At 58.6% G+C, this 25,066-nt stretch overlaps 1 protein-coding gene across 1 annotated transcript; it reads left to right on the forward strand.

Moving 5' to 3' along the window:
* Positions 1-1,594: 1,594 nt before the first annotated feature.
* On the forward strand, positions 1,595-25,066 carry CUNH14orf132 (chromosome unknown C14orf132 homolog). Its single transcript, XM_070412622.1, has 2 exons — positions 1,595-1,825; positions 19,956-25,066. The coding sequence occupies exons 1-2, from the start codon at positions 1,799-1,801 to the stop codon at positions 20,178-20,180; spliced, it is 252 nt and encodes an 83-aa protein (XP_070268723.1). The 5' UTR covers positions 1,595-1,798; the 3' UTR covers positions 20,181-25,066.

The raw sequence follows: 25,066 nt of genomic DNA on the forward strand, positions 1-25,066 counted from the left end.
GGAGAAAGGAGAAGTCATTACAGTAAATGGTGCTGGCACAATTGGACATCCTTTTGGGAAAGACCAAAAAAAGTTTAAAAAAGCACCTCAAGCTTTAGTTCCCATCACATATAAAACTAAAAATAGGTCACAGACGCAAACATAAACGCTGTAAACTATAGAACTTCTGGGGGCGAGGGGGAGGGAGAACATCTGACACTGAGGTGGGCAAAGATTTCTTAGGTCACAAAACTCACTCATAAAAGAAAAAAAAGAACCATTGGACTTTATCAAAAGTGAGAACTTTTCTGTGGAAAACACCATTAAGACTATGGAAAAAGCCACAGACGGAGAGAAAACATTTGCAGTGCGTATACCTGACAGAGACTTTGTATCCAAAGCACGAAGAACGCTTACATCTCAATAGTTAAGTGACGAGCGATCCAATTTGTAAAAATGGGCGAAAGATTGGAACAGGCTCTCACAACAGAAAGCACACGAATGGCCGATAATGAGCACGTGGGAGTCACGCTCCGCACCCCCTCCCCCGAACCCTACCCCCCAACCCGGGAAAGGCAGGTGTGGGCTGTAACCGAGCACCGCTTCACACGCACCAGAACAGCTAAGCTGAGAACCATGAGCACACCCAGTGCTGGTGAGAAGGAGGAGGAATGGAGTTCTCACACCCTGTTGGTGAGAATGAAGAGTCCAAACGCTTGGTAAACAGTTGGGTAATTTCTTACCAACGGAAAACCCAGCGATTCCACTCCTATGATTCCACTCATCCAAGACAACGAACACAACATGCCTGTGCAAAGACGTGTACATCGATGTCCACCGGCGCTTTATTCACCACAGCCACAAACTTGGACACAATCCACACGTCCCTGGGCCGGAGAACGGGCACCGCACCTGCGGACCATCCGCACATCAGCGCGCCATTCGGGAGCAACGCGGAGCTGCCGATACATGCGGCAACGTGGGTGAGTCCCAACCCCGTCAGGCTGTGCGGAAGAAGCCAGACAAAGGAAGGAGCCCGTCCCCCGTGATTCCATAACCCCGGAACGGCACAGCTGATCTGGAGTGAGGGGCACCTGCCGCTCAGTGTTTGGATCACCTGGAGAACAACGTTCTCTCCGGTTTCGAATCTACTCAATTACATGCACCGGATCAAGCTTTGCTTACTTGCTGCACTTCCCGCAGCCCAGTTAGTTCCAGGGCCCAGCGCGCTGGACCCTGTGGCGGAGTTGGCAGCCCAAGATGGGTCACCCAGACCCTGGTCTTCCAGTCTGGGAAGGCATGCCAGGCCCAGAAAAGCCCTGCTCGCCGCCGTGACGGGCTGGGCTCAGCGGCCCGGGCCGGGGGTGGGGGGGTGGAGGGGGTGCACTAAGAGCCCTGGACTGGGGTTCAAGGCTGGTTCCAGCACCAACCAGCTCGGTAACCTCAGGCCTCAGTTTCTCCTTCGGGCCCACGGGGAGAAAAGATTGTGAACGCTCAGTGGTTCCGCCCTCGGGGGTGGGTCTGGACGTGGTCACGTGCAGGGGCACCGGGTCCACCCCCAGCCCCGCCCCGCCCCGCGCCGGATCCCCGCGCCGGCCGCGCAGTTGCCGTCTGGAGCCGAGAGCACAGAGCAGCCCCGGGGCGATCGGGCGGGGGACGCGCCGCCGCGGGGAGACTGCTCAGGCCGCGCCCACCGTAGCTGCGGACCCGGGACCCCTGTGCGCTGCTCGGCCGCTCCCGGCAGCTGTGCGCCGGCCGGACCTGCAGCAGCAGCGAAGACTCGGGCGCGGGCGGCAGGGCGGCCCCGGCAGCCGACACTATGGATCTCTCCTTCATGGCCGCGCAGGTAACGCCTTCTCGCACCCAGGCCACCAAGTTTGGGCTGTGGTCTCGCCCTCCTCATGGTGCTGAGCGCCGGGAGGGTCCGGGCCGGGCGGTGGCGGCAGCCGCCAGCCGGGGATCCACGTCCCGGTCCTTTGTCCAGCGCCGGGCATCCCCACCTGGTGCGCGCGTCCCAGATAGCGATCTCGGGTCCCCGGGGTGGGCGGGCCGTGTGCCCAGACCTCGCTGGGTTCCCTGTGCCCAGGCTGCGAAGGGCCTGGGCAGTGCGCGTCGCCTTCCCTGTCCAACCCCGCCCCCCCCCCCCACCCCCCACCTGCTGTTCCTCTGGCGGGGGAGTGACCCCGGAGCCCTTCAAGGCCGAGCAGCCCAGATGGAGCAGCCCAGATGTGTGCCTCTGGGGGGCGAGCAACCTCGCTCTTCCCCATTGTGTATCTTCCGGAGGCGCCAGGCAGTCTGTCCGTTGCCACCCCCCCCCCCCCACCTCCTTTTCTCCTCTTTAAGCCAAGACCAGAGCGAGCCCCGAAACTGCTTTGTGACCCGCCAGGCGCCACGCACAGCGATGGTTTTATCCTGTTGGTTTTGTGCCGAGTCTGTAGCCAGCAGAGCCCACGCGACCATAACTCTCCCCTGATGCAGAACAGGTTGCCGGGCAGGGAACGCAGGCGACTTCCCATCACTTGCTCTCTGCTCCCGGAGAACGCCTGGAGCCCTGAGGTCAGGGATCTTCTGTCTGTGCCTTCAGGCTCCACCCCAGAACACCCCCTCCCCGCCCCCCACACACACACTTCTCTAGCTGAGTGACCTTTCTGAGCCCAGGGCCTGTCTGGCTCCAGGGAAGGGCCTCGCTTGGCCTGGGAAAATAGGTCCCGATGTACCAAATTCAGACCCTGTACCGTGGTAAGGTTGGTTAGGCTGGGAGCTCAGAGGCAGGAGGCCACCGAGGCTCCCGCTGTGCCCTGGGCGTGTGGCAGGGGCCCACTTGCTGCTGTTTCATTTTGCAGGGATGGAGTTTGAGGGGACACTTTTCTTTCCCCACAAACTTGGCTGTGGTGGAAGCCTGTTTAAAAAGTAACGGTAAAGCCCGGCCAGTGTGGCTCAGTGGTTGAGCATCGACCTATGAACCTGGAGGTCATGGTTTGATTCCCCGTCAGGGCACGTGCCTGGGTTGTGGGCTCCATCCCCAGTGTGGGGCGTGCAGGAGGCAGGCGATCCGTGGTTCTCTCTCATCATTGATGCTTCTATCTCTCTCCCTCTCCCCTCCCCTCTGAAATCCATAAAGGTATATATTTTTAGAAGTAACAGTAAAATCCAGGCTGAAGGGACAGAGAGTCCCCAGATGCAGGCATGAAAGGAGGCAGAACCCCCAAATTGGCTCCAGAGAACCCAGAGCCAGTTCCCGGCAGCCTCTGGACAAGTTTTCCCTGATGCTGATTGCTCCACGAGCGACGCTGGCCTTTTCCCTGCTGACTTCTCTGTCTCCTATTTCTAAACCCACGTTTAAAATATTGTCGTGTGGACACCATCTTACAGTGGTGACTTTGGCTACCTGGTGACAGGCGGCATCCGTGGATTTATTTCCAGAGGGGCCAGGAGTTCCCCTCTGGGTCCCTCTGAACAGCTGGCATTTCTCTGATTAAAAAAATAAATCGATCTCTGCAAACCCTGAGGCTGGCTGGAGCGTCATGAGTTGCTATGGTAACAGGACAAAATAATCAGAGGGCTGTTTAGCTCCCATAGGCTGAGCCTGCACAGAGGTTGGGTTCTTTTTTGTTTATGCTCCTGGTTGCATGTGGCGCATTTAGTCCATGCTCAGCCCTGCGCGTGGGGCAAGGAGCAGTGCCACCCAAGGGGGGAGGAGGAGACCCTGGGGTTTATGACAGACCTGCACCCGTGCGCACTTCCTCACAGTGAACCCTTACGAGTCTGACCCAGGCGCTGCCGCCCGTTTTACAGGTCAGGAGATCAAACTTCAACACCACCCGATCGTTTTCCGCGGGGAAGGGAAGAGCTGGGTTTTCAGCCTGGGCCTGGAGGTAGGCTGGTGCTCACCCACGTTTCCACCGCGTGGCTTCTCCCTGAGGACACTGCCAGGCACAGGCAGACATGCTTAAGGATGGCTCATCTCGCCTTCCCCCCCGGAAGTGGTCTGACCACAGTGCCGTGTAGTCTTCGGGGTGGCGTTCTGGAGCTGCCCTGTCCCACGGGGCAGGAGCTCTTACTCCTTTATCTGTAGCATTAACCGCACTTGGCCAACGTGTTCTGGGTGTGCAGTGACCACCAGGTATGGGTGACCGAGGCCTGTCCCCACACATCAGCAGCGAGCCGTTTGGCGGAGAGGTGGTCGTGCCTCCATCCACGTGCTCAGCAGGTGTTGAGTACCTGCCTTGGGCCAAGCTCTGTATCAGGCACGGGGACGGGATGCTGGGGGCAGAGTTGCATTCTGGGTACTCCCAGGTAGTGGAGAAATGATGAGCCAGGCCATCCCCAGCAGCGGTGACCAGGGTGGCTGGCACATAGTAGGTCCTCCACAGGTATCTGTTAGAAGCTTGGATGAGGGCCAGACAAGATGCATGAGCATGAAAAGCCATTCTCAGGAAAAGACAGTGCACTTGAGGTGCCGAAGGCTCTTCTCCCGCACACCTGCCTCATCGGGACAGTGAGGGTGCAGGCTCTGATGGAGGCGAGCAGGTAAGGTTCCCCGTGGGCCCAGGAAAGAGGGCGTTCTAGGCTGAGGCCGGTAGGAGGGAGGCCCAGCAGGCACTCAGGGTAGGGGCGCAGGAGCTGGGTCACCGAGGCGCCGACAGGTGGGGTGAGACGTCCACTGGAATCAGTGGGCAGTGGGAGCCACTGCAGGTTGCGGAGCAGGGACTGGTGGCGGCTGAGGCAGCGGTTGGGGAAAACCTTAATCCCTTAGAGCAGCGGTTGCCAACCGGTGGTCGGAAAGGTTGGTGACCGCTGCCATCGAGGACCAAGCGGAAGGGCTGGGTGGAGTCAGGGTGCACACCAGTTTGACTGACTGATTGAGCCAAAGAACCCAGACCCGAGTGAACCCCAACCCAAGCCTCCTCCCCTTCAGAATGTTGTGAGTGTGATTCTTGTCTGTATCCTTTAAAAGGCCCAGGGGCCCGGCTGGCGTGGTCCAGTGATTGAGCATTGACCTATGAACCGGGAGGTCACGGTTCAATTCCCAGCCTGGATTGTGGGCTCGATCCCCAGTGGGGGGTGTGCATGAGGCAGCCGATGAATGATTCTCCCTTATCGTTGATGTTTCTATCTCTCTCTCTCCATCTCCCTTACTCTCTGAAATTAGTAAAAATTATATGTTGTTTCTTTAAAGGCCCAGGGCATATAAGCTATTTCAGAAAGATTTCCCTCTCAAAAGCCAGGATTACGGAAACACCCCTCTTGGATGTACAGGGCGCACATCCGTCGTCCGGCTAATCCTCTTAGGCCGTGTGTCCTCCGTGCGGCAGGCACTGGGGGGACAGGTCCAGCTGTGTCCGGCTCAGAGGCAGCCGTGGCCCTGGAGCTGTGAAGACTCAGCTCACGGACCCCACTCACCCTGAGCCACCTCCTCCAGGCTGGACACACCCACCCACCCACCCAGGCCCAGGGCCCTGGAGACTCCGGAGGGTCGGGCAGTGAACAGGAGTGTCTGTGTCTCTGTGGCCAGCAGTGGTTAGGGGGCAGCTAGCCAGACCCCAAGGGGCTGGAGAACCAGACTCTGAGGACTGAGCCCCAAACCCTGTCATTGGGGGTAGCCCCTCTCCACAGATGCCCCCCTTCATTCCTTCCCTCCCTCCTGCAAGTGCATGCTGCCCCCACATGGGGGGGGGGGGGGACAATCTCATCCTTTCCCCCTAAATTTGGGCTGGTCTCCGTGGCTTCCTTGACCAGGAGAAGGCTGTGGGAGTGACGGGGGATCCCGGGGGTAGCTGGTAGGAAGCCTGCAGCTCCCTCCGGGGTCTCTGGGGACGCTCGCTCTGAGGGAGTCCACCAGCACGCAAGGAATGCGACCTCCACGCTGCAGGAAGGGGATGAACACGTAAGGAGCCTACTGTGTGCTGGGCCAGCGCCGGGGACAGACCCAGGGGCCAGGAGTGCCGCTCACATTTTCCTGTGTGGCCCCCTGTAGAACAAGCTCGCCTGGGCCCGGGAGTGCCCAGCTGCTGCGGCCACTGGAACCCCCTGGGAGCGTCTAAGAGTCCTGCTGCCGGCCCACCCCAGACACTCCCTCGGGGCCGGGCCTGGGAGTGGGCGTCAGTGCCCCTCCCACTCCCCAGGTGATGCCAGTGTTCGGTGTAGGTGGAGACGGAGCTTAAACCCTCCTGCAGGGCTGCCCCTCCCCTCGGGATGGGGCAGATCCGTGGCCCTTTGGTGCCTTTAGGTCATGAAAGTCATGGCGCCTGGAAGCCACCCCAGCATCGATACAGCTACTTCAGGGCCAGGATAACAGAACCTGGGAACTCGCTCCAGAATAAAGGTTCTCTCTCCCTCCCTCCACACCTGCCGCAGGTGGGAAACCTGTGTCGGGGTGGGTACCGTTACTGCCCCCCCCCACCTCCGGCACAGACAGGAGGAGATGCAGAGCCAGGGGGGCTCAGCCACGCGGCAGAGGGGCCAGGAGGGGAGCCCCATCTGCTAACCACTGAGCCATCCTTTCGTGTCACCTACCACCTCAAGGAGCAGTCCAGATGCGGGGAGCGGAGCAGTGAAATAACCAGGGACCCCCACGGGTCAGCTTCCCGACTTATGGATCCTGCTAGGTACACACAGCGTTGGGCTTGTGTGCATTTTAAACAGGTCGTTAAAGAGGTCTGCTGAGCAGGGGTCACAGCTGAGGGGCTTAAAACAACAGACATTTAATCTCTCCTAGTTCTGCCGGCTGGAAGGCGGAATCCAGGTCCGTGGCCGAGGTCTCTGTGGGCTGCAGGGGGCGAGCACTCCATGCCTCTCCCTAGCTCCATAGCGCTGCCTGCCCGCAGCCCTCGGCCTTCCTGCTCACAGACACATCCCTCCAACCTCTGCCTCCATCATCACTCAGCCTCTTCCTGTGTGGACACCAGCCCTGCTGGGTGAGAGCCACCCTCGCGATTCCTCTCAGCTGGGTGATGTCTGAGATCCCGTTTTCAACGTTCCCAGGTACCAGGAGTTAGGAGCCACATGTCTTTCTGGGAGACACAGTTCAACCCATAACAGGGTCTGGCCACTGGTCTCAGAGAAGCAGCAGACAGACCACTCGTCTCAGCCTCAGTTTCATCACCTGTGAAATGGGGACGAAACTCAGAAAATGTCTCCCGGGAGCCAGGCCCTCCCCGCTTGGAGCGCTGGGGACCAGGGGTCACAGGCCCTGCTGTGGCCCGATCCATGGCAAGGTGGAGGTCAACCCAGGTGCTCTGGGAGCCCCGAGGGGGCACCAGCCCAGCTCCCGGTCAGGGAAGGCTCCTGGACTGAGTTTGCAGGAGGCACAGCCATTAAACATACAAAGAGAGGCGGTCCATATGGAGGGAACGCATGCACAGAGGCTCGAAGTGGGCCTGGGCTGGGAATAGTGTCTCCTGTTGGGGGTGGGGGTTGGAGGTACCCATGTGGTTGGGCCAAGGGTGGGGAAGAGGGGGAGAGGAAACCAGGGAGGGGTAGGGGGATGAGGGGGTACAGGCAGGTGACTCCATGGGCTGGAGCAAGGGCTGAGGGGCTGGGGGGGACTGGCAGAGCAGGGCCTGGCCTGGAGGGGCCGCACAGCCCTGAGCCCAGCTCTGCCCTGCAGACACACAGGCCGGCCGCGGCTTCTTCCGGGATTTCCAGAAAACGGAAAGTTGGATTTGTGCGCGCAGTCTGCATTTTCACATCCTGGCAACCAATTAATTTCTTTTAACAAACCAGCCAGCCGTGATGTGAGCCGTTTCAGTTACTGTGTCAGTTGGGTGACTTAGCGGCTTACAGCAATAGTCTGTATTTTGCGGGACCCGAACTGGGGGGGACACCGTGCTCGCCACTTGGTTTCCTCCTGCGACTGTCGCAGAGGTGGCCGCGGGGGTCTCTGCACTCCTGTGGCCCTGCCCCCTCCCTAAAGCTTTCCCAGATGGACGCTACCAAACTCCTAGGACCCGGCCTTGGGAGTCCCCGAGTGTTGCTGACTTTGATTTCTTTTGGTCAAGGGAGCGCTGAGGCTTGGGGTGGGGGGCGGTGAGGGTAGGGGGCAGATCAGATCTCACCCTTGATGTGGGAGCGGCATGGGGTCCAGGAGGGAGGGAAGGAATGGTGGCAGCCGGCTCTGGGGCCTGGCTGCTCCGGGGCCCCAGCCGAGCAGGTGTGGGGGCTGGGGCTGCGGTGTCATCTCTAGAGACTGGACAGCGGTAGATGGAGCCAGACAGGTCTGGAGAGAAGGAGGTGGCCGCACCTTTGTTAGGCTGCACGTGGGAAGCTGCTGCTCGCTGACCATTTTGATCTCCACAGTGGCAGTTCCATGTAGTCAGCCTGCTGTGCGCCCCCTGGTGAGGCCGTTCCCTGCGCTATGGAGGAGGAAGCGCTGTGGGACACGGTGGAGGAGGAGGCAGGAGGGAGGGAGGAGGCAGGTGGGAGTGGCGGGATCACAACCTGCAGGAGACATCGGAGGAGGCTTGCTGGGTTTGCAGAGCGGGCACCCCTCCCTGCCTCTCCCCACCCCTCCCCTCGGCCCGCTCTTAGAACCCTGGCCCTGCTGGTGGGAGGACACGGTCAGCCCAGGAGCATTATGTGGGCACTGGGTGTGTCTTTCTGAAAGACAACTTGTGTGGTCTCAGCATAGCTGACACCTCCCCCCCCCAGCCCCCCTTTCTCCATCTCTCCCTCCCTCTGGCTCTTGGGAGGCTCACAGCTAATTTGCATTTTAATCATTTTCACTGAGGGAAGGAAAACACAAGAGACATCTGCCTGTGCTGAAGAAGGGATTGTACTATCTCTGGGAGCGGTCCTGCCTCCACGCGGGGCTGTGGGATCATTCCAGGATTTCTGCGAGAAAGCAGCAGGCGGTGTCTCCTCCCAGAGGGACCAGCACTGCCCAGAGAACAGATCCTACGACGCCCAGCAATCCGCTGCTCAGAATGTCTCCCCTCAGAATGTCTCCCCAGCCCGGACTGCTCCTTCCTCTTAGAGCAAGCGTTATCACTACAATACTAATTGTCTGTCCTCTCAAATGTTCTTAACGGAAACCGTTGAAGATATTTAAATATTTTATCATTCTAATTAGCCCAGCCTCGGGAGAGAATAGAGGGCTACATGTTTGCAGGGCTGTGATGAGCAGCTAAGGAAAAAGTACAACTCTGTAGAACAGCGGTTCTCAACCTGTGGGTCGCGACCCCTTTGGGGGTCGAACGACCCTTTCACAGTGGTCGCCTAAGACCATCGGAAAACACATATATCATTACATATTGTTTTTGTGATTCATTGCTATGCTTTAATTATGTTCAATTTGTAACAATGAAAATACATTCTGCATATCAGATATTTACATGACGATTCATCACAGTAGCAACATTACAGTTATGAAGTAGCAACGAAAATAATTTTATGGTTGGGGGTCACCACAACATGAGGAAGTGTATTAAAGGGTCGCGGCATGAGGAAGGTTGAGAACCGCTGCTGTAGTGCCTTTTTGGACCAGATTTTCAGATGGGGTTTTAAGAGCCAAGGCTTTCCGTCTGACTTGCAATAATTGTATCCCACGGAGCTACGAAAACTGGGGCGTCTGGAGGCGGATTGCCAGTCTCCAATTAAAAACTTGCACGTGTTTTAGAGCAGCGGTCGCCAACCGGGGGTCCGCGGACTGCTGGTGGTCTGTGAGGTCTGAAAGGTTGGCGACCGCTGTTTTAGAGCGCCCACTGTGTGCTCAGCCCTGCTTTGCGGGGGGAGGGGTCTGAACCCACCACACCTCCTCCTACTCTGAGATGATGGAAACCCACCCCTGTTCACTCTCGCTCCGTTCTATCCCCTCAAGATGTAGCTTCTTATCATAGTTGCCATGTATCAAATACTCAGGGGTAACAGGCCCTCTGTTGAACAATACACCGAATCTCACTAAATCCTTGAGAGCTCCATGGAATAAACAATTTTAAGACCCGTTTTACAGATGAGGAAACTGAGGGTCAGAGAGGCAGAGGCACTTGCCCAGGGCGCACAACTAAAATTCAAACCCAGATCTCTGTGCCACTTCAGCTTATTTTTAAAATCTAATCTGACCATCTCCACCTCCTGATTGGAATATTTAACCCATTTACATTTAATGTGATGTGTTTCTGTAATTGGGTTTAAATCTCCTTTCTCATTGTTGGCTTGCTTTATTGGTCCCATTTGTTCTTTGTTTTCTTTTTTTCTCTTTCTCTGCCTTCTTTTGGGTTGAGAAATTTTTATTTCATGCTATATCCTCTTTTGACTTATTAGCTATAGCTCTTTGTTTTGTTATTTTAGTGGATGCTTTGGGATTTAGAGTTTATGTCTTTACTTTATCATAACCTATCACAAATGATGTTGTTTCTCTTCACACATATAGTGCAAGGACCTTATAATAATACTAGAGGCCCGATGCATGAAATTCGTGCAAGAGTAGGCCTTCGCAGCCACAGTGGCTGCCTGGATCCCTCCCTCACAGCCACCGGCGGCTGCCTCCATCCCATGGCTAGCCTGCGCGCTCTCCTCTGACAGCCGTGCTGACAGAGCGGCCCTGGCTGGAGCTGTGCACAGAGTCTGGGGAGGTCCCCGCTGTTGTAACTAAGAAGATGACCCGCGGTGCCTGAACCCTGCACACAGTGCGGTGTAGGCGGGGCAGGTGCTTTCCTCCGGGAGCCTGGGACTTGGGGACAGGGTGGCAAGGGTGCCCACATGGCCAGCCCCAGTGACAGCCTGGGTGCTGTGTCTCCCTAGTCGGCTACACCTAGACGTTTCGTCACACCCTGTCCCGTGTGGCTCCGCCGTGAACAGACGCTCACGCCCGCCTTTTCCGTTTGCTGACTGTGCTCTGAGTTCTGTCCTGTAACAAATGAGTCACGGGTCCTAGAGAGTCATCATCCAGCCTGGGGTGGACTGGGGGGCCTCAACATACACATGTGGGCACCCCCATAACTGCCACCCAGACATAGAACATGTCCAGGGCCCCTAAGACACCCTCTCCCAGCCAGTGCTCCCCAATAGCCCGATCCTGGTCACCTGTTGCTCTCACTGCCCTCCCTCCCTCTCAGGAGTTCTTGGGGTACGTCTTGGCCACCCGATCGCCCCTCTGCCTGTGTTCCTACACAGAAGGGTTGCTTTGTTCTTCTGCGCTCAGCTTGCTCACAGACACACGTCTCCTGGAAGTAGCTGCGTGACCCGGTGATGTTTCAGCCACCAGGATGGTCCTTAATGACACCGTTTCTGCCTCTCCTTCCCCAACCCCCAGCACTCAACTCCCCCTCTTACTTTTAAAAGCCTTATGAATAGCGGCTTATTTAAAATTATGCATCTTGTTAAAACCCTCCAGGGTGGGGGGAGGGGAGCTCACTATCTGTGTTCTCGCTAGAGGCCTCTGTAGGAGGCTCCCTCCCTCCCGCCCTGAGACCTTGGAAAGCGCAACAGGGCTCATTAGAACAGCCCTTAACCGACGTGCCATCAAGGTTTCCCACGCGGCCGGACACTCCGTGTCATAGACGTTTGCGTGTGATGATGCAAATGTTCGGCGAGTCTGTTCTCAGGGGCAGAGCTGGGGGGTGAGGACAGCAGCCGTGGCTCATTTCCTCCCAGAGGGCTCTGGCCTGTCACAGGGAGACACCCAGGTGCCCTGGACCCCGCACTCTAAGGGGTCCTCCTCTCTTCCTGTAGCCTTCCCCTGGCGCCTCTCACTGCCGTCCCCAGGTGCTCATTCATGCAGATGCCAGGCAGAGGCCTGGCCGGCCCCCACCCAGCCACCCTCCCAAGCACCGGACACGGGGCTGGGATGAGGCCGATTCTGCACAGAGATGAAGGCGGCTGGGACTGGGGTGGCGGACCCAGGTCTGAGCTGGCCCCCACACTCGCTGCAGGACCTTGGGCACATCCTCATCCCCCAGCCATAGGCTCCTGGGCGGTCCAGGTGCAGTGCTAGCCCCGGAATACAGAACGCTGAGCGGCTGAGCCAACGAGACGCACTTTGGGTGCAGAGTTCCCAGGTTTGTGCACGTGTGTGGGCCCAGCAGATGAGCATGCGTGGAGCCTATTGGGGCAGGCGGCTTGCACCGGCCGCACCCTCTCTTGCTAGGGGCTGGAAGTTCAGGGCTCCGCTGACCACCGGGCAGTGTCCTTCCCCCCGTGTCTTCCTCACACCCCTCCTGCCTCACTCCTCGGAGAGGGGCGCACCCCCACCCGCATCCAACCCCAGGGAATCTGCCCACCACCCTGAATCACCAGCATCTGTGTGCAGAGGGATAAGTCCTGCAAACGGCACAGCACACATCTGCGGAGGGCTGGGCAGACGGCCACAGCCCCTCTCCTGCCACCATAGAGCTGCCACACTGGAGCTGGAAGGAGAATCTCGAGCTCATGAGCCCACAGGGTGAGCCTGTTTCTCCCAGAGCGGGCACATCGGGAAGGAGTGACAATACAGACACCGCCACCCGCGACTGCGACCTCTGCCGATCATGGCGACGCTGGGAAATGTGGCAGCTTGTTCAGTTCTTACCCACCGGGTGCAGGGCCTCGTGCCAAGCCTTGAGCTCAGGTTTTTACATCTGTCGGCTCCCGAGTCCTCATAGCATCCCGATGCGGGAGGTGATATCAGCCCATTTTACAGATGAAAAAAGCCAGGCTCAGAGAGGGTGATGGATTGGCCCACAGTCACACAGCTCCTTGGGAGCCAAATCACACGTGGAACACAGACGGCCCAGTAACTTGCCCTGCACTTCCTCTCTGCTGGATTCGTGGGGTTTGGTAGGTGTGCATGTGTGCGCTTGCCCCATATTTTAGGCCGTAAGTTCACCTGAGGAGCTGTTTGCTTTAAGTCTTTGACAAATAGCAAATTGGTAGGGCCGGGCGTCACAGACATCTGGGCTCAGTGATAGATATGAGTGTGTGTGTGTGTGTGTGTGTGTGTGAGAGAGAGAGAGAGAGAGAGAGAGAGAGAGAGAGAGAAAGACTGTGTTTTCTTCTTAGTAGAACTCATTAGCCACCGTGTAACCAGTACATAACAGATGGTGGGTGAGCAGGGTGCGTAGAAAGAATTGCCTCAGCATAATGCCACGCGTTCTCACTAATCCTCCGCGGGGCCATTATTCTAATACTTCATCTCTATCTCGGAAGCACATCCCTCCTCGCTCCCCAGAGGTGAATCCTCTACCCAGCTGCCCTGAGCCTTCAGTGTGGTGTGAAGTCAGAAGCCCTCGCAGGCAGCTTTCATCTGCTCCCTGCTTCTCCAGCAAGTCACCCACTGTGCCCACATCATCTCTGACCTCCCCTGCCCACCGCGGGGCAGGCGGGGTGCTGGCCCAGGTCAGAGGAGGCCTTTCAACCTCCTCTTAGGAAACTCCCGCTCCTGGCTCCCTCCAGCTGCTAGGGAGCATCGGGGGCCTCTCAGGGCCTGCTCTGCGGGCACCCCCTTGCCAGGTCCTTTGGGGACAGGCCCAGATCCCTTTTCCAGGTTGGAATGGACCAGGGGTTCCACAGAGGATTGCAGTGCGCTCTCCTCTCCGCTGCTGGGCTGTCAGCACGACCCCCCCGGTGCCCTGAGCTGGTTCGCCTCCAGGCCCTCACATCTCTTTGCTTCTGAGATGATTTCTCTCCAGCAGGCAGGGTTCCTGCAGAGCACGGTGCAAACTTGATTTTTTTAAAACAATATATTTTTATTGATTTCAGAGAGGAAGGGAGAGGGAGAGAGAGAAAGAGAAACATCAGTGATGAAAGAGAATCATTGATCGGCTGCCTCCTTCACACCCCCCACTGGGGATGGAGCCCGAAACCCAGGCACGTGCCCTGATTGGGAATGGAACCGGTGACCTCCTGGTCCCTGGGTCGAAGCTCAACCACTGAGCCTCACCCAGCCAGGCTCTCTGCATCTTCTTAAAGGAAACTGCTGACATATAATAAACACAGGACCGTGTGCAGTTCCTCCAAGTCCCTGTGTAACCAGGACCCAGATCAGAACCAAGCCAGCCCTCCAGCCCCCCACCCGGGAACCCCCTTCCTGCCTCTTCCCAGATTTCACCCTCCCCCCAGGGGCAACTAGTATCCTGATCTGATGCCGGTTTTGCCTCTTTTTGAGCCTCATAAAAATCAGGATTTCCCAGCCTGCGCACCATCGCTGATACCATGGTAACCAGCTGGTTATGGGAAAGGAGCAGAGCGGGAAGCCAAGCAGGATGGGCTTGTCGTTTGGGCAGCTTCACTGGGAAGCTGCAACTTTGCACTCCCCAAAGAACCACGGTCTATGCCCCGCAGAACACTGGGGTCCAACAAAGGGGAGACAGACACATGCCCAGTAATGTTGGGGTGACAGAGAGAAGGCACCTGTCTGTCAGTCACACCTGGTAACAAAGATCATTGGCCAGATTCAGCAGGCCATGACAAGCTCAGGAAAATTTGGGAATACATAAGCTCCTAAACAAAGGAGCTCTCTCTCTCTCTCTCTCTCTCTCTCTCTCTCTCGTGCTCGTGGCTTCCTTGCATTCACCGTGTTTCCTCCATAGTCGTGTGGGCCTGTGGACCCCTCGTGCAATGGACCGATAGACAGCAGGGGGAGCACTAATTAAGCGAGCCTGGTGCGGATTGGACCGTGCAGACACGGAAAGGAAATGCGGGACCCTGGCTCTGATCTTAGCCCTGATGGAGGCAAAAATGGGACTTCTTCCTCGGCCAGACGGAGGGAAAAGAAACCTTGGAAACCCAGGGGTTCGATTCCACAAAAATAAAAATCACTCCTCTCCTGCGCAAGTCTCGGAAAATTCTTTTTCTGGGGATATCGCAAGAATCCCACTGCCAGGAGCAGCAGGTGGGGACGAGGGCCTCTCCCCTCGTTCACACTGACCTTTGGGGCTGGGTAATTCTGTGTTGTCAGGGGCTGTCCCGTGCTCTGTGGGATGGAGAGCAGTATCTCAGGCCTCCAACCACAATTAAAAAAAAAAAAAAATCAATTGGCCCTGGCCAGTGTGGCTCAGTGGACAGAGTGTTGGCCCATGGACTGAAGGGTCTCAGGTTCAATTCTGGTCAAGGGCCCGTACCTTGGTTGCAGGTTCCTGGGCCCTGGTTGGGGTGCATGCAGGAGGCAACCAATCGATGTGTCTCTCTCACATCGATGTTTCTCTTTGTCTCTCCCTCTCCCTTCCACTCTCTCTAAAAATCAATAGAAAAATATCCTCGAGGATTAGCAACAACAAAAAATAAAAACAAAAAAATCAATTGACCATATTTAGCTGATTCTATTTCTGGGCCCTTTTCTCCGTTCCACTGATCTGTGTACCTTCTGCTGCTGGGATAACATGGCTCTATAGTAAGTCGTGAAATAAAGTCCTCTGAGTTCATCTACTTTGCTGTTCTTTTTCTAACCATTTTGGCTAGACTTGGTCCTTTGTCTTTGCGTATATACGTTGGAACCATCTTGTCTATATGTATAAAAATTCCTGCTAGGATTTTGATTAGGGTGGTGTTGAATCCAGACACCAACGGGGAAAGCATTCACATCTTAACATCAAATCTTCCAGCTTATGACCACGGTATTTCTCTGCATTTATTTAGCTATTCTTTGACTTATTTCAATATTTTATTATTTTTGAGATATAGATCAATACATATTTTGTTAGATTTACACTTAGATTTGTTGGTGCTCTTGTAATTAGGACTTTTTATGAATTCCAATTGTTTATTGCTTTCGTATAGAAATACCATTCCTTTTTAAATATATTTTAAGTATGATGTTAGCTCTGGGCTGTTTGTTTGTTGTTTTTGTAGATGTTCTTCATCAGATTTGGGGAGCGCCCTTCCAGGTACAGTTTGCTAAGAGTTTTTACCAGGGATGTGTGTTTAGTTCTCTTAAATGCGTTTTCTGCATCTATCGATGTGACCATGCGTGGCTCCCTCTGACTTCTGCTAGTGTGGTGGGTGAATCACAGCAATTGATTGTTTATGTGGAGGCAGCCTGCATCCTTTTTACATATTTTAAAAATATTGGATTCTCTTTGCCAACATCTGTGTCTAGTTTTCGTCTGTGTGTCATCGGGACAGTGACCTGCCGTTCCCTGTCAGATCTTGGACTTCGGGGCCGGGTGATGCCGGCATCATCAGCGCGATGTGGGAAGTGTCCTCCTTTTCCGGGAGAGACTGTGTAGAATCGGTGTGACCCTTCCTTACATGTCTGGTGGAATTTGCCAGTGAAACCACTTGGAGATTCCTTTTTTCAGGATATTTTTGCCTCAGTCCTGCCCACCATGGTCCCAGGGACAGTTCCGACTAGCAGCCTGGGCACTGGCTCGGCTGTGTGGGCGCGTCTGGGCCTGGGCAGGTGTGTCTTAGCTCTGTTCTCGGAGCCTTTACTACGCCTGTCTTTGGGGGCTCCCCTGCACACGTGGCTTGGAGCGAGCCCAGACCCTGTGCAGGTTCATACACCCAGCAGGGTCCCCTTTGCCAGCTTCCCCGCCCCACCGCCTTCCCGGGCACTGGCTCCCAGGGGCCTTCTGTCCCAGGGCTCCGGCTAGAAAGTCCGTGTTTCTGTCAACTCCATTCTCCCTCACTGCCTGCCTCAGGGCTCTGTCCTGCCACATGCCCACGGGGAAAACAGGAGAGAAAAGAGAAAGGAAGGGGAACTCCACACTCTTCCAGTGATGGGGCCCTTTCCTCCGCTCTCTGGCCAGAGCGAGGGTTTCTCTTGCATTTTAGGGTCCCGGGACCCGCCACCATCGCTGCCACAGAAGCGCAGCCCAGCGGCTGAGGCTAACCTTGGGGAGGAGCTGGAGAGAGAAAAGAGAAAAAGGAAAGAAATTGGAGATTCCCCCCAAACTCTCCACCCCAGGAGCCCGTCGGAGAAAGAGGGGGTTCCTCTAGGGCCGTGGTCGGCAAACCACGGCTCGCAAGCCACATGAGGCTCTTTGGCCCCTTGAGTGTGGCTCTTCCACAAAATACCACGTGCGGGCGGGCACGTACAGTGCGATTGAAACTTCATGGCCCATGCGCAGAAGTCAGTATTTTGTGGAAGAGCCACACTCAAGGGGCATGTGGCTGGCGAGCCGCGGTTAGCTGACCACTGCTCTAGGGCTTTGGCTGTGGGAGCTGGGGGATAAGGAGGGAGGCCCAGGATGCCCGCCCGCCCCGTCTCTCGTCAGGGTTTCTGCTCCCTCCAGCCCACTCCGCTGGCTGCCCACAACGAGGCTCAGCCCTGGTGCCTTGTGCAGGGGTCCTAGCTGCTCTCTGCTGGGCTCCACCCGCCCCTGGCAGGCGCCAAAGGCCTTTTCAGTGCGTTTCCACTTCTTCCTGAGGATCCCCCGGGTCTGGGCTGAAATCCTCACTGTTTAGACAGGAAGCAGACCCAGCAGAGGCCCATCCAGCAGGCACAGCGGGGCCTGGAGCCAGGACTGCCTGTCCTCTTGGGGGGGCATCTGCCCCTCCCCGCCCTGTGGTCCCTCCCTCCTGGGTCCAGAGCCCAGAGGCCATGTCAGCGCCAGCGGGCTGCAGGGTGGTCCACGCCCCCTCCTCACTCCAGGAGCCTGTGCTGACCAGTGAGGCAAGAATGGAAGCCCTGCCTGCCTCTCCCCTGAGGCTCCACCCTCACCTGCAGACCCGGTCAGGGGATCGCCCGGGATTGCCCTTTATCTTCTGGGGAACTTCCACTTCTTTCCTCTTGTTCCCAACGGAATTCATTTAAAATTAACCAGATCCAGCCTGGCCGGTGTGGCTCAGTGGTTGAGCATCAGCCTATGAACCTGGAGGTCACGGTTCAATCCCTGTCAGGGCACGTGCCCGGGTTGTGGGTTCAATCCCCAGTGTGGTGTGTGCAGAAGACAGCTGATCAATGATTCTCTCATCGTTGATGTTTCTCTCTCTCTCCCCCTCTCCCTTCTTCTCTGAAGTCAATAAAAATAAATTTTTAAAAATAAAAATTGAATTAAATTAACAAGGTCCAAAAGGGGAAAATGGAGAAAATCAAAAGAACTCCACAAGGGGGAGGCCCCAAGTGGCCAGCAGGCCGGGAGCCCCGAGTGGCCAGCAGGTCGGAAGCCCCGAATGGACAGCAAGTCGGGAGCCCCGAGTGGACAGCAGGTCGGGAGCCCCGAGTGGACAGCAGGCTGGGAGCCCCGAGTGGACAGCGGGGCGGGAGCCCCGAGGGGACAGCAGGCCGGGAGCCCCGAGTGGACAGCAGGCCAGGAGCCCCGAGGGGACAGCAGGCTGGACTCTGTGCCTGGGTTCCTGGGCGCCCGCCAGGACAGCGAGGCTGGTACTTAGAGCTGCGGCTCAGCCCTGGACATTACCGTCGGCCCAGGTTTCAGACTCGGGAGCACGTCTCGTCCCTGCAGCACCTCCAGGGTGGTCCCCACTATCACCCTCTTTATAGACAGGGAAATCGGGGCCCAGAGAGGGTCAGTCCCTTGGCCATGTCACACGGCCCGAACGGACAGCACAGGCCCAACCTCCTGCCTGGCTCTTCAAGCCCAAGGAATTATCCCCGACTCACGCTGCTGTGTGCATGAGCCCCCTTCCTCCTCCTCATCTCTTCAAGTGCACGGGGTGCCATTTTATGACGTGTTTAAGTCTGCATTCCTTTTCAAGGTAGAGGCCTTCAAGGTCAGAGGTCAGGGTTGCCCTTGGCATCCCTAGTGTCTGTGGGATGAGCACTGAGTGGGCGGATGGCACTCGGGTCTCTCCGCCTATAGGTGTGGGTCATGGAGGCCTCTCGAGAATTTAGCGATACAGGAATTACCTGACCACGTCTGTGGGCTGGCTCGAGGCAGCCCTGGTGTTTTCTGATGGATGAGGTCACCCAGAGAGCCCGGGCCCCGGCTGGTGTGCTCTGACCAGACAAACTGAGGGCGTGGTCCCTGCAACAGATTCTGAAGTTGCAGCTGGTTCTCAGGTCGGCCTCCCAGCGCTGCCAGCTTTCGTTGCAAATAACAACACAGGACACCCAGTTACACTTGAGTGGCAGAGCCCTGATTAAAGATAAGTATAAATTTTTAAAAGTATATTTTTATTGCTTTCAGAGAGGAAGGAAGAGGAGAGATAGAAACATCAATGATAAGAGAGAATCCTTGATCGGCTGCCTCCTGCATGCCCCTTATGGGGATCGAGCCCACAGCCCAGGCATGTGATCTGATCTGTAATGGAACCAGTGACCTCCTGGTTCATGGGTCTGACACCCAACCACTGAGCCACACTGGCTGGGCAAGTATCAATTTTTACCAAATTTGGGGTATATTTGTACTAAAAAAATACTTTGTTGTTTACCTGAGTTCAGATTTCACTGGGTGTCCAGCTTTTTCTCCGAGGCTTCATCTCAGGGTTTATCTGACAGTCCTCGCCCTCCAGGCTCCCCGCTTTGGGCCATCTGTGACCGACAGCTGCCGTCTCAGGGCCTGGCAAGGACTTCTGACCACTGGCCTTCACCCTGGGGTCACTCCCTAGAGGGCGAGGCTCGGAGAGGGGGGCAAGGCTCTGGTGGGGCCAGAACCCTGGTCTCCTGGCTCCTAGGTGGCCAGGAACAAGACGCACATTTTCACTCCCGTACAAATTTAACTTTATAACCCACAGCCCAGGAACACATGGGGCCCGTCCCGTTGTGACCCGGCTGCAGCCGTGCCAGGGCCTGTGGGTGGCTCCTCGGGGAGGAGGGGGACCCAGGGTGTGGCCCGAAGCCCACCACCCACCGAGGCCCACTCTCTCTCGCTTCGCCCTCTGAAGGCTGGTCTGGCTTCGTGCTTTGAAGATTTCCCTTTGAAAGGCCTTTCTGTCCTTTCTCAGGAGGCGCCCGCTTAGGGGAGGTTTATGTAACCTCCGTGTCCTCGTCTTCTCTGCAGGAACAGATGGGGACCAAAGGCCACCTCCTTCTGCTGAGCAGCCCCGCTGGGGGGAGGGGGCGGGGGGGACTGCACGGGCGGCCTGACAGGCTGTGTCCCCGGGGTGGGCCGCCCTCCCCGAGCCCCGAGGCCCCGGGTGACTCTCTCTCTCCTTCTCCACAGCTGCCCATGATGGGAGGAGCCTTCATGGACTCACCCAACGAGGACTTCAGCACTGAGTACTCCCTCTTCAACTCCTCCACCAACATCCACGCGGCCTCCGGCGGCCAGGGCCCGTCCGAGGAGCCCACGCGCTCCTCCAACGACGCCGTCCTGCTGTGGATCGCCATCATAGCGACGCTGGGCAACATCGTGGTGGTAGGGGTGGTGTACGCCTTCACCTTCTGAGCGGCACCCCGCGGCTCACTGCGGGTGAGGCTGGGCGGAGCGCCCACCTTCCAGAAGCAGGAGTTCCCCCCAGGGCAGGGCCCCTCCAGGGGCAGCGACCAAGCGTCTGGAACTGCCCCCCGTGGCCCTCGTTTCAAATAGGCCTGCTGTGGTCAAGCCGATCCAGAAGCCCCTGGGGACACGATGGGGCGAGGCCGCCGAGGAGCAGGTGGGGGACTTCTTGTAACTGCTTCCCAAGAACAAGAGACTCCAGGGGACCGCCCGTCAGGCTCCCAACGCAGACATAGCGGGCGATTGCTCCCCGGCAGCAAATAACCGCCTAGTTGTCTTGTCTCCATGCCGACTCGTCACGCCTGGGGGTGGGGTGCCGGGCAAGAGCCCCTTCAGAGCCTGAGTGTCCCCACCCCCATCTCAGCCCCCGGGGATGTGGGTGGGGGCCACGTGAAGGGCCTTGGAACATTCCTCATGTGACTTGCAGTTGGCCCCTCTGTCACCAGACACCCGACCCCTGAGGGACCCCAAATCGGCAGGAACCCCAAGGATGGGGGGTCGCTGGTGACACGTGGGGTTTGGGGCGGTGGTTTCTGCCTGCTGGTGGGCTTCCTCTTTTTGAAAAGAGGAGAAGGCACCTTTCCAACGAAGATCTGCCGTCGGTTCCAGGCCCCACGTGAAGATGCGGGTTGTTCTCCGAGAAACCGCAGAATGTGAGGTGAACAGGGCTGTGTCCGCGCAAGCACATGGGGGTCGGCGGGAGCGGGTGCGGTGTGCCTGGTCCCCCGGCCAGTCCTGGAAGGGACAGGACGGAGGGATGTGTCCTGACTCAGCTCAGGGCTCTCACTGAGCCCTGCCTCCAGCTGGCTCCTGCCTTCTCAGCCGCCCTCGGCGACAGTATCCAGGGGGCCGTGCCAGGTGGGCAGGGCGTTCAGACACCCGCGCTGCCAGGTTGGTTCGCCTGCGTGTGCTCTGCTGCTGGGGAGGGTCCTCTGCCCACGTCGGTTCCCTGCATCCTTAGACGTCAGTGGCGCCCTGGCCGGTGTGGCTCAGGGGATACAGTCACTCACCTCTGGGAGGTGAGCATGGAGCTGCCGCGGCAACGAGATGACCAGCCCGACCTTCAGATGGCTCCGGCCCATGGCTGCCAGCCCCTATTGGTCCCATCCGTCACTGCAGCCACACAGCCACCCTCAATGCTTAGCTCCGCGGAGGTCAGGGGTGCGGAGAGCTGGCGTGACATTGGAGAGGGATGTCTGGAGCCACTGACAGGGCCCTGCTCTCTGCAACACCAGCCTGGGGCCTGGGGCCTGGGGATTGGAGCCCTGAGCCTGGGGCCTGGAGCCCTGAGCCTGGGGCCTGGGGATTGGAGCCGGGGGTGGGGAGGGGGAGCTGGGGCCTGGAGCCTCGAGCCTGGGGCCTGGGGATTGGAGCCCTGAGCCTGGGGCCTGGAACCCTGAGCCTGGGACCTGGAGCCCCGAGCCTGGGGCCTGGGCTGGCTGTCAGCCACAGTGTGCCCCCCGTCAAGCCCCAGGGCTGCCCATGAGGAAGGCCTTTCTTAGACGGAGGGCCCGAGGCGGGGGTCCGACCTGGGATGGGGAGACTAGGCGGTGCCACCTTCAGTGGCCAGTGGCACATCCAGGGCACACTTACACCAGCCCTGAGTGTGCAGAGGTCGTTTCCGAAGGTGTGGCCTGGACCGGCTCTAGCTGGCACAGGTAGAAGTTTCCGGCTCCTGGGAATGGGGCACGCGCATGCCCCTGCCCGGGCCCTCTCTCTGCCAGGCTGTACGGGGAGATCGGGAGCCTGCCCCCGCTTTAGAGCTGAGCACAGCCTCTGTGTGTGGCCAGAGTCCGGCTTTCCCAGGATGCATGCAGAGGGGAGCCCCGAGGGCCCCAGAGGGTGAGACTCAAGCAGCCAGAATCGTGTGAAGGGTGTGGGATGGTCCACGTGGCATGCTGGGTCCGGCCAGGCCTCAGGCCTCCTGCTGCCCCCCGGGCCCCCGAGCAGGGCCAGGTGCTCTCTCAGACCCCAGCCTGGGGCTGGCTCCCTTTTGGGCTTCTGGGTGAGGGGCCAGAGCCCCCCTGGACTCCAGGAGCCAGTGCTGAGAAGGAGGGGCCGGCCTCTGCAGCGGCTGCTCCTCGGGGAAAGGGCCCTGCGTTTTCTGGAATGTTCTCTGCACACTTTAACCCCGAGTCCCTTTTGCGAGCTGTAGGTGTCCCACATGGGCCACGTTTGTGTGAGGGGCCCCCCGGTGAGCGAGCAGCGCCTGCTGTGCGAGGCCCTGAGTCCGGTCGGAGGACACGTTAGCCTGGTGTGTCCTAAGGGGATGCCACCCCTGTGGGGGCCTGGGCACGGTGACCGCTCTGCCGGCTCCTGCTCTGTCACACTGCCCCTCCCCCTTTCCCTGAGGTCAAGGTCACGAGGCAAATGAGACCCCTGACCCTCCCCACCCCCTTTTGGCATCAGCACCGTTGGGATCTGAGGAAGGGCCAATGTGCCCCTCGGCTGGAGTGGTGACAGGCACGTGCCGCCAGTTCTAAATGGATGGCCTGAGCACCTGCCGGCCGCTAGCATAGGTTGCCGCTCTCCCGATGCCTCCGGGCTCCTGCCTGGCCGTGGTTCTCCACCGGCAGGGCCTCCCCGCCCCCCGTCAGTGGTGATGCTATGAACAGTGACCCTCCCCGCTGTCGTCCACATCCCCCTGTGCTGCGTGCCGTGTGCAGCTCGTCCACTCTTCCAGCCTCGCCCGGGGCAGGTGTGCGATGTGGAGAAAGGCCTGGCCATCGTGACTGTCCACTTTCCTGCTGCGAAGCTGAGGCCGGCCTCTGTGCCCCAAACCCTCAGCTCAGGATGCGCTTGGTCCCCCTCTGCGGGCGGTACAGGCTGGGGGCCCTGGTGTCGCCCTGCATCCACACCGTCCTGAGTGAGGCCCCGAATGGCCTGTCCCAGGCCAGCCTCCGGCTGGGCCACGTCACGCCCGAGGAGGGACCTCGTGTCCACCCCGGAAAGGCGGCTTGGTCAGCGTGTTCGCCAGTCCCCAGCCAGGAGGCCTCCGAGCGCCTACCGGGACCTGTAATCCTGCGAACGGCAGCTGGGGCCACACAGTAGGTTAGTGGGGAGCTCTCAGGCCGGACACCTGGCCAGGCACCCCCTCCTGCATGCTGGGTGACCCTGGGTTACCAGCCCAGCCCTGGGACCAGCATCCTGTTCTCTGCCACCTTCAGCTGCCCTTTCGCCAAGTCCTGGCAAAGGCCCTTTGTCCCCAGAGCAGGTGGGCTGGGCTGATGGGACGGGACGGCTAAGGAGCAGCGCTCAGGGCCAGACGGAGCAGCCAGAGTCAGATGGCCCAGCTCTCACCCCGCCCGCTCCAGGGCCCCTGCCCCGTGGTTCAGCGAGAGGGACAGATGGAGGAGGGGATGGGCCAGCGGGGCCCCAGAGCCTAGGGATGGGGTCGCTCATCTCCAAGCAGAAAAGGAGCCGGGGAGCAGGGTAAGCAAGGCCAGGGGGTCCCCGCGAGGCGCTCCCGAGGTTCCACCTTCTGCACGTCCTTTCCTTTCGGGGGGAGGGGCTGGGAGGGTGGGGTGCAGGGGACCCCCTCCTCCTGACCCGAGAGACCGAGGAGAGGACGGATGGATTGCCCCGTGTGAGGAAACCTGGCTCCCAGGAGGGAGGTGGCGTGGCTGGGGTACACACAGCCCACCACATGCGTTTTGGACGGTGAGTTTGCGTTGTTTGTTCTGAGTCCCTGAAACGTTAGCGTTTTTTGTCAGGAAACCTAACAAAGGCAGAGGGAGCCCTGGGATGGGCTGCACAGTGGCGGTGCCTGGGAGGCACGGAGTGCTCGGCGCCGGCCTGAACTTGCTCCCGCCCCAACCGCCATCCTTTCCCTCACCGAGCCCCTCCCTCTATCTGAGCGGCACCCCGGGACCAGCATCTGTCTCATTAGCCGTCTTCCCCCCAACACGAGAGTCACACGCTGGCCCCACGACTCAGAGGCCTGACCTGGGCCCGGGTACCTGGCGCGGGGCCTCCCACCTTTTGCCCTTGAGGACATGAGTCTCCGGGAGGACTGGGAGGTTGGCGGGTGGGTGGGCCAGCAGGAGACCGGGGTGTAGAGCACGGAGCCACAACGATTCTGAACTGCCGGGTGGGGGCGGGGGGAGTGCAGCTCCACCAGGGACACTATCCCCCGGGGCCAGGTCTGCAGGAATTCCAGTTTGCACAGCCTGCAGGCGAGGAGGCGGGTCTGCTGGGATCCAGTGGGCAGGCGCCAGCGACACAGCTGACCAGTCCACAACGGAATTCTCTGGCCCCCAACGCCCCTGGTGCCAGGGCTGGGAAACCCGCAGGAGACCCCCCTGTCTGATCCCCAAACTGGTATTTCCCTAAGGTCCCCTCTCGCCCTCTTGTGAGTCATTGAATGAGTGTGAGCTCTTCAGAGGAAAGCAGCTGCCAGGGCCACTGCCTCCAGTTCAGACGGTCTCAGCCTGGGTGCAGGGAACCCCACGGCGGGGGGGGGGGGGGGGGGGGGGGCCTGAGACCATCCCGCGCCCCCACCTAGTAGCGACCCGAGGGACCTGGCCTCCACCAAGGCCTCCGGAAGGGCGGATGGGAGAGCCTCGAAGGGGTGGAATGGGGTGCCTGGCCGCCTCTGGGCAAACCCACGTCTCTCGTTTCTGACCCTCTGCCCGCGCCCCGCCCTCCTTCCCCAATCACAGGCTTACCACCTTGTCTCTGCTCCCTGGTTTTACAGAAACCGTGTTCTTGTAACTAGCCGCCCTCCAGTACCAGTTCCTCCCCAGAACCGGAAATGTTGCTGTGTGTTGTTAATGTTTTCATAATCAGCTTGTAAATGTAAGCCACCTCCTGAATAAAGAGGATTTTAACTATTA

Source organism: Myotis yumanensis, unplaced genomic scaffold, assembly GCF_028538775.1.
Source record: "Myotis yumanensis isolate MYYU_CA2020_CCGP unplaced genomic scaffold, mMyoYum1.0.hap1 SCAF_1, whole genome shotgun sequence".
NCBI classification, from domain to species: domain Eukaryota; kingdom Metazoa; phylum Chordata; class Mammalia; order Chiroptera; family Vespertilionidae; genus Myotis; species Myotis yumanensis.

Coding starts and splice junctions, on each gene's coding strand:
- CUNH14orf132 (XM_070412622.1), top strand. CDS start 1,799: ATGGATCTCTCCTTCATGGCCGCGCAG. Junction 1,826..19,955: donor TCTCCTTCATGGCCGCGCAG/GTAACGCCTTCT, acceptor CCTTCTCCACAG/CTGCCCATGATGGGAGGAGC.